The following is an 8,473-nucleotide window of genomic DNA, read 5'->3' as shown; positions in this document are numbered from 1 at the left end:
GGGATCGGTTTCACGGAAGACAATTATTCCACGGATTGGAGGGGGCGGGACGGTGCAGGCAGTAACGCGAGTGATGGGGAGCAATGGAAAGCAGCAGATGAAGCTTCGCTAGCTAGCCACTCACCTCCTGCTGTGCAGCCGGGTTCCTAACAGGCGGCAGACTGGTACTGGTCTGTAGCCTGGGGGTTGCAGACCCCTGTCTTACACACATGACTGACCTTCCTACGTACTTGCCTCCGCCCCAGCTGATGATTGTTCTTATTAAAGAGGTGGTGAGGACCGTGCCCCGCTGCTAGTTTCCCTGGAAACCAATGAGCCCACCTGACATCAATTGTCCTATAACTGGTCATCTCCACTTCCCTACCCGCCTCCACCCCGAAGACTGCCGCCCCATCCTGCCTGCCGTGCACCACACACAGTGAGGTGTTGCCCCAGGACCTTGGTCCAGATGTGTAAGCTCCCCCAACCATTAAACCACTGATGTCTCTGTTGTTGACTTTGGACTCTTTCTTCAGTCTTGAAGTTGGCGAGTGCAGGCCTTGCAGGCCTGTGGGGTGCAGCCCAATGCAAGGCTAGGATAAAAATGTGATTCAGTTTCCACCTGGCTCTCTTGGGACTTTTGTCCTTAGAACCCACCCCCCATGCGATGAGAATCCCAGCCCATGTGGAGAGGAGCAGAGGCCCTCAACCCTCAGCCCTGTTGAGTGCCCAGTGGACGGCCAGGACCAACTTGCCAGCCATGTCCCTGCACCATCTGGGAGGTGGACCTTCCAGCCCTCTGCTGGGGGGAAGATGCCGTGTGGATCAGAGACAAGCTCTCCCCCAGGCCCCTCCCAAACTGCAGATTCAAAAGGAGAATAACAGACAGCTGTAATCAACTAAGTTTGGGGTCCGTTTGTTTCACAGGAATAGATAACCCAATACAGCTTAAGACAAGATGGAGTCACTTGTACTGGATGAGCCCTTCTTTCTCTTGATTATGTCCTTGCCCCAGGATATCCTGGTTTATTCCAGAAGGGGCTGGGGACTTACTCCAGACTGGTCCATTCAAACATAGGCCTCCAACATGACTGGTTCCTGACATATTCACAGGCGTTCACTGGGACAAAGCAGGGCAGGATCCTGGAGCTGCAGGTCCCCCCACCCCAGCTTACACAGCTGCCCCTGGCTCCTGGGGGCTGACCATGAGGGCTCAGGACCCAGGAAGAGGAAACCCTAACTGACAGCCATCTGCTTTGCCCATGGGAAGAACACAAGGTCTCATCCTGGGTGCATCTTCTTTCTTCTCTGCCTCAGAGCCACATATTAGCTTCATCCTGGGTGATGCAAACCAATCAATTGTAAGTTGGTCTTGTTCTGTCCCCCACCGATCATTTGGGCATCCAAACCACTGTATCTTGGGCCATGCTGCCAGGTCACCATTTTGAACCATTCGAAAATACCTATATTACAGTATATAAAGTAAGAACATAAGTGTTCAACATGACAAGATTGACAAACATATTTTTTCTACCATTCTGCTTTACTTACACAAGTATCCTAGAATGGTCACTTCTGGGACCTGGAAATGGTTACATGAGTAGGTGGTTTAGTTTAGAATGTATGACTAATATTTTTGCAGTTAAGTGGCATTTTCTGTTTTCCAGTAACTCTTTAAAGCCCATTTACGTTGCCTGAATATGCATCATAATTCCTCCTTTGGAAATGTCTGCGTTTCCTCCACCGTGCTGGTGATTCTTCATCGTCCCACTCAAATCCTACCCCTCCACGCCCACTCCTGGCCACACCTGTCGGCCTGTTCCCTGCCTCAAAGGCTGACACCTACGAGCTGCATCCCCCAGGCTTCTCTGTTCTCTGACTTCCAGGTGGGTTTGACCAAAGGGAAGCGCTGTTGGAGTGTGAAGAGTGGCGAGAGAGAGGGGTGGGTCTTCTCCCTCCCTCCCTGCTAGGCCTCGGTCTCCATCATGGCTGCGTTCCTCCACCATATACCATAGGTTGGGCAGTCCCTCTCCCGCCCGTGGCTACAGCTCTCACTGGGTTCTAGAAATAGCACGCCCTTTCTCTTTTGCTTCTTCAGGCCAAAGGAAGATAAAGGCTTCTGCTGTTGTTAGTTTCCAGGGGCTTCACCATCTCGTCTTGATTCTCTTAACCCCGCCCACAGTGTGGGTTAAGGGCTGAATTATAACCGCCCCACACCAACTCCTATGTTGAAGTCCTAACCCCCGAGACCTCAGAATGTGATTGTCTTTCGAGAGAGTATCTTCAAAGAGCTAATTAAGGTTAAGCAAAGTCATATGGGTGGGCCCTAATCCAATCTGACTTGTGCCCTTATAATAAGAGGAGATTAGGACACAGACACGCGCAGAAGGAAGACCACGTGAGGACACCGGGAGAGGATGGCCATCTGCAAGCCAAGGAGGAAGGCTTCAGAAGAAACCAACCCTGCCCACACCTTGATCTTGGACTTCCCAGCCTCCAGAACTGTAAGAAAATAAACGTCTGTTGTTTATAAGCCACTCGTCAATGGTATTTTTGTTATAGCAGCCTGCGTGGACTCAGACAGCGGTAGTTTGTCACGGCAACCCTAGAAAACTAAGACACCATGGTAAACACTCCCGTCATTAAACTGCTCAAGTAGCCTTGGGAATGTGCTGGCCGTATCCTTCTGGGACCCTGCCTCACACACCCAGTCTCACCAACGGTGCTATCATATGTCCCTTGATCAACCCCATGGTATCTATCATCACATTTCTTTCTCAGTTTGTAAATACGTCAACATCTGTGCCATGAATACCTTTTACCGAAATACTGTAGGACTCACTTTCACAGTAAGGTACCTAAACTGTTTCTAATCAAGGAGCCAAGTAACATCCAACTCTCCATGTAGAGCAGCCTGTCATTTCTAGAAAAATCCTTTCACATTTTTAGATCAACTTTGGCTGGAAGGCCTGGGGTAATGATTGAAGCCCAGAGTGTCTCTGGAGATGCTGCATGAGAGTTTTCGTTGCTGCTTCAGTGGCTGGGAGCCCCACTGGTCGATGTGGAAGGCAAGCAAGATGAGCTGGAATGTGTAGGGGGGTGCTGGGTTCTGCATTTAGGGATATCTAGGGAGGAAAAAGATATCACTAGAGTGAGAGTCGTTAAAACATCCAAAAAAGCTATATAGTTAAAATTATTTAAATGATAAAAAACGATTCTATAAAATCACCGGGCTGGATGGGATGTATTGAGTTTCCCAACTTCACCACCTTCCCCCCGTCCCCACCATCTTCACCTTGAGTTACTAATAATAAGTTCCTTAGTCTCCAAAGTGCTCTTACAACTATATTTCATTTGACTCTCAAGAAAATTCTGCGAGGTAGGTAGGGAGGTATTAACATCTCCGTTTTACAAATAAAGGAAACCGAAGAACAGGTAGTTTAAGTGCCAGCTCAAGTTCATGGAGCTAAAAGGCATTAGAGCTGGGTCTGGAGACTTGTGATTTTTAGACCAGGTGGGTATCGGTAGAGTTCCCATCGTTTATCCTCCCTACTAATCTGGGCATGCACGCAAAGGGCAAATGTCACAGGTTGACACTCCAACCAAAACTCACAGCGAGAAAGGATTTCTCCTCGACATCTGGCCGTAAGCAGAAAGAGGAAAGAATGGAGAGAGCAAGAGAAATAATACGAGCTGAGCTTGCAGGGAGCAGGCGGGATGTACACTCACCCTTATCTTGGCCCCGGCTGTGTGCAGAGCGACATAGGAGGGCTGGCAGATGTACAGATGCTGAACCTCCTCAAACACGGTCCCCCCCCCCCCCCCCCCGACTCCACATTCAGCTGCCAAGTCCCAGCAGTCAGATCATCCATTACATCCCTCTCATGCTCTGACGGCTATGTTTGCAACGCACAGGGTTTCTATTAATCCGGGGAAAATCCTACTTTAGACTGTCATTGAATCAGAAATTGCTTCCGCCATGACTACTGCCTCCAGCGAACCAGGTCCCTCTTCGTCCACAGAGGTGTGCCTCAGGGGCTGGTCTCGCCCACACCCGCCACCTGCCTCAGGTGCGCTCTTTACTCCTTCTCTAAATCTGTCCTTGGAGGCCCCCCCTTCTCCTAGAAGCTTCAGAGTCTTGACCCTCGGGGATTTCTGCCTCAGCTGCATTCCTGAAGCCATTATTATCCAGACCCCTAACTTAGCACTGAACGTACGCTCTCGGGCGTTAGTACCCGTTTCTGAATGTATTGGGTTGGCCAAAAAGCTCGCTCAGGTTCTTCCGTGACATAGATAACCTGAACGAACTTTTTGGCCAACCCAATAATTATCTGTATCCTGATGAGACTGTCAGCTCCCCGAGAACAAAGCTGGAATCCCACACCCTGTTGAGTCTACAGTCCTGCCTTTGGTAGATCCATCCATGTTTGCTGGTGACTTTTCTGGGAAAGAGTAGGCAAAACTGGGGTTAAACGTAGCCAGTTGTTCGAATCCAAGAGGAAAGGGGGAAGGAACGAGAGTAAATCATCTTCCCGTGTTTGAAGTTTTCAGTGTTGAAAGATCAGCGTACAGTCAGCATTTTTGTGTTGTTCTGAGATCAGCATAAGGTAAGAGAACAAACAGAAGCCTTCCTTTGTATCATTTTAGGAACAATGAAAACAAAATAATACCTGTTGAATGGAGACAAAGCCTAGCTTTCCGTGATACAAGAATGGGCTAGTAACACCTTATCTGTAACAGTTCCAAATTTAATCCTATTACAGTGCAAAGCATAATTTATCACTGTATTGGAGGAACCCTTTCTCCTAAGTCCCCCAGGGAGATTCACAGGCCCAGGCAGGCTCCCCTCAAGCTTTCCTCTTCCGCCCTGGCAGGTCCCAGGGACTCCCCCACCCCCCTCCTCTCCTCCTGGTAACCATCACCACCTACCCAGACTGTGGGTTTCTCATCCCTCCTAGATGGGTTCCCGAAGATGGTCTTCTTATGTCCACCTGTTGGGCTGCACCCCGCAGGCCTATGGGCCCTGCACTTTCCCAGGTTCAAGACTGAAGAAAGAGCCCGAAGTCAACAACACAGACATCAATGGTTTAATGGATGGGGGAGTTTACGTGTCTGAAGCAAGGTCCCCCCATTTGCAGCAGGCGGCAGACAGGACATGGCGGCAGTCTTCGCTCCCAGGGCGGGGGTGGGGGGGAGATTACCAGTTATAGGGGAAATGACGTCAGGTGGGCTCATTGGTTACCAGGGAAACCAGCAGAGGGGCACGCCCCTCACCACTCCTTTGATAAGAACAATCACTAGCTGGGACAGAGGCAAGTACATAGCAAGGTCAGTCTCATGCGTCAGAAATAGGTGACGCAGTCCCTGGTAGGGCAGAGGACATACGGAGAGCAAGAGAACAGCCATCTTGAGTGGCCTGACTATACAGGCTTCCTTGCTGTCCCTGAAAGCAAGTTTGCAGGCCCTCTGCATTTTAAGACTTTAATGTCCATATTACAAGAGAAAAGACAAGATCTAAGGGCAAAATATGGGGAAGTTATATAAAAGGGTACAAATCTGACAGTCTTGGGTCTTGGTCCAGAGCATCTGATGATCTGGTTGAAATAACTGGAAATTTCTTTTACACCAACATTGGGTATTATAAGCAGAAAGGGTAGGGGGTCCCCGGAGAAAAGAGAACCAGGCATGGCTTTCTTGACACAAGAGAACCCATTTTGGCCTAAGCCATTTTGTGATCTAAACCTGGCCACGAAGCTTGCCCTTGAACAGGTCTCAGTAATTAATGATCTTAAGGGAACAAAAGAATGCAGGAACAAAGAAAAAGCAGTCAAGAAACAATGGTTCTGTGATAGAAGAGTCCTAGATTCTCCTCAAGAGATACATGTAGATGTAGAGAATGGACTTGAGGACACGGGGAGGGGGAAGGGTAAGGTGGGCCGAAGTGAGAGAGTGGCATGGACATATATACACTACCAAATGTAGAAGAGATAGCTAGTGGGAAGCAGCCGCATAGCACAGGGAGATCAGCTCGGTGCTTTGTGACCACCTAGAGGGGTGGGATAAGGAGGGTGGGAGGGAGACGCAGGAGGGAGGAAATATGGGGATATGTGTATATGTACAGCTGATTCACTTTGTTATAAAGCAGAAACTAACACACCATTGTAAAGCAATTATACTCCAATAAAGATGTTAAAAAAAAAGATGTACATAACAATCTGATACATATTGTTGAGTATATACATATCTCTGGGGGCAGAAAGTAAGGCGGCCACCCAGGTGGAGGATGGAATGATGATGTTGACCTTTTCTGACCCTCGTGACTTCAATCAATTGGAGCTTGCACTCTGTCAACCTTTGCCCCAATTCTACACTGAATTTTCCACTGCTTAAGACCCTTCACGAATATGCGTGTATCCTTAGTTTCAAACTTCCCCAATTTTGCTATTCGGGGAGGTACAGCTTGGGAAAGATCCCTGGTGTTCTCCTTTCTTTTGGCGGTGCTGTGAGATCTTAGTTCCTTGACCAGGGATTGAACCTGGGCCCTCGGCAGGCAGTGAAAGCATGGAGTCCTAACAACTGGACCACCAGGGAAGTCCCTCTCCTTCCTTGCTGCAGATAATAATTCCTTCCTTCTCCCATTCTTTGGTTTGGCCATGTTTCTTGGCTTGACACCCACCAAAAGGCAAATCCAGTTTTTTGGGTAACACATCCACACCGGGAGGATGACACACCCCAACTTCACGGGGACAGAAGCTCCTGTGCTTGGGACCCTCCCAGACCTCGCCCTATGTGTCTCTTCATCTGGCAGTTCACCTGTGTCCTTTATCACATCCTTTAATAAACTGGTAAACGTGTTTCCCTGAGTTCTGTGAGCCGCTCTAGCAAATTAATCAAACCCAAGGAGAGGGTCGTTGGAACCTCTGATCTCTAGCTGCCTGGTCAGAAGCACAGGTGACACTGGTGACTGAAATGCGGGGGAGGAGGGCGGAGAGCAGTCCTGTGGGACTGAGCCCTTATCCTGTGGGCTCTGACGCCTTCTCCAGGTAGATGTTGCCAGAACTGAGTTAAATTGCAGGCCACCCAGCTGGTGTTGCAGAGAACTGCTTGGTGTGGGGAAAACGCCCACACAGTTGGTGACCAGAAGTGCCAGAAACGTGTGTTTTGTGTGAGAAGTAAAAGAAGCACTTAGGAGATAGACGGAGCTGAGGTTTTTTTCCTACAACAGGAGTGAAAGACTAGGGTTTTCCTTCACATTGGGGCTCATCAAACCTTTTACTTCCTACTCATCTTTGGCTGCTGCCTTGCTGTGAAACTCCGTCTTGGTCCTTCCCTCAGAAAAGTCCATTTTTTCAGTGCAGAGACTTAACAAGGACTATCTTAGCAGGATAGCTGAACCCCTATTTCAAGTGGTTTATTTTCACTTCTGAGCACTTGGAGACCAGGCAAGACATATTTTACTACACTTCTATCCTACATGGGATTCTTCTCTTAAGACCTTTTGCCTACAGCTCCACTGACTTTTTTCCCTTTTCTCTCTTTTTTAAAATAATTGTTTATTTTTGAACAGGTTCCTTTTCTACATAGTTCAGTATTGGAAAGATACAAAAAGGGACAGTGAAAAAAATCTCCCCCCACCTCACCTCCCAGCCCTCCAGTTCCCTTCCTCAGGGGCAACCAAGATGATCTTTTTTTCCTCTGTATCCTTCCAGAGATATTTTATACATTGCAAGCAAATATACACATAAAATGCAAATATATTCTCCCCCTCTCCTTTTTCATACAACTGGTAGTATACCATCACTTTCTGTTCACTATGTATATGAGAGTATGCGTATGTGTGTGTGTGTGTGTGTGTGCCCGCGTGTATGAACAGTACTTAAAGAACTTCCTTGGGGACTCCCCTGGTGGCACAGTGGATAAGACTTCGCACTCCCAACGCAGGGGGCCTGGGTTCGATCCCTGGTCAGGGAACTAGATCCCACATGCATGCCGCAGCTAAGAGTTCGTATGCCACAACTACAGAGCCTGTGTGTCGCAACTAAGGAGCTGGAGAGCTGCAACTAAGGAGCCTGCCTGTCACAGCTACAGAGCCCACGTGCTGCAACTAAGGAGCCCGCAAGCTGCAACTAAGGAACCCACCTGCCACAACTAAGACCCGACGCAACCAAATAAATAAATAAAATTTAAAAAAGAAAGAAGCATAAGAGAACTTAAAAAAAAAAAAAAGAACTTCCTTAATCTTTCAAGGGTTGTATTATAGTCCATTTATAGATGAGCCGAATTTATAGCTATTTGAGCTGTTCACAATCTTTTGCTCTTAGAAACGATGCTGATATAAATTTTCTTTTTTTGGGCTGTGCCACACAGCATGCAGGATCTTAGTTCCCTGACCAGGGATGGAACCTGCGCCCCCTGCAGCGGAAGTGTGGAGTCTTAACCACTGGCCCGCCAGGGAAGTCCCTGATATAAATTATCTTTACATATGTGCAGGTCT

General features: G+C 48.3%; 1 protein-coding gene across 5 annotated transcripts in view; it reads right to left on the bottom strand.

Annotated features, from left to right (window-relative positions):
- Positions 1 to 899: 899 nt before the first annotated feature.
- FBXO16 (F-box protein 16) overlaps positions 900 to 8,473 on the bottom strand; it is a 57,470-nt gene continuing 49,896 nt past the window's right edge. For 2 of the 5 annotated variants that reach the window (XM_007192718.3, XM_057549376.1), the window contains one exon: positions 1,458 to 3,104. In XM_007192718.3, the coding sequence (XP_007192780.2) occupies positions 2,925 to 3,104 (180 nt within the window). In that variant the 3' untranslated portion in view covers positions 1,458 to 2,924. The other 3 variants (XM_007192719.2, XM_057549373.1, XM_057549375.1) reach the window with 3 other exon arrangements.

The sequence above is a fragment of the Balaenoptera acutorostrata genome, chromosome 6, assembly GCF_949987535.1.
Source record: "Balaenoptera acutorostrata chromosome 6, mBalAcu1.1, whole genome shotgun sequence".
Classification (NCBI taxonomy): Eukaryota; Metazoa; Chordata; class Mammalia; order Artiodactyla; family Balaenopteridae; genus Balaenoptera; species Balaenoptera acutorostrata.
The sequence above is the reverse complement of the archived record's forward strand: the minus strand, read 5'-3'. Positions and strand labels throughout refer to the sequence as shown.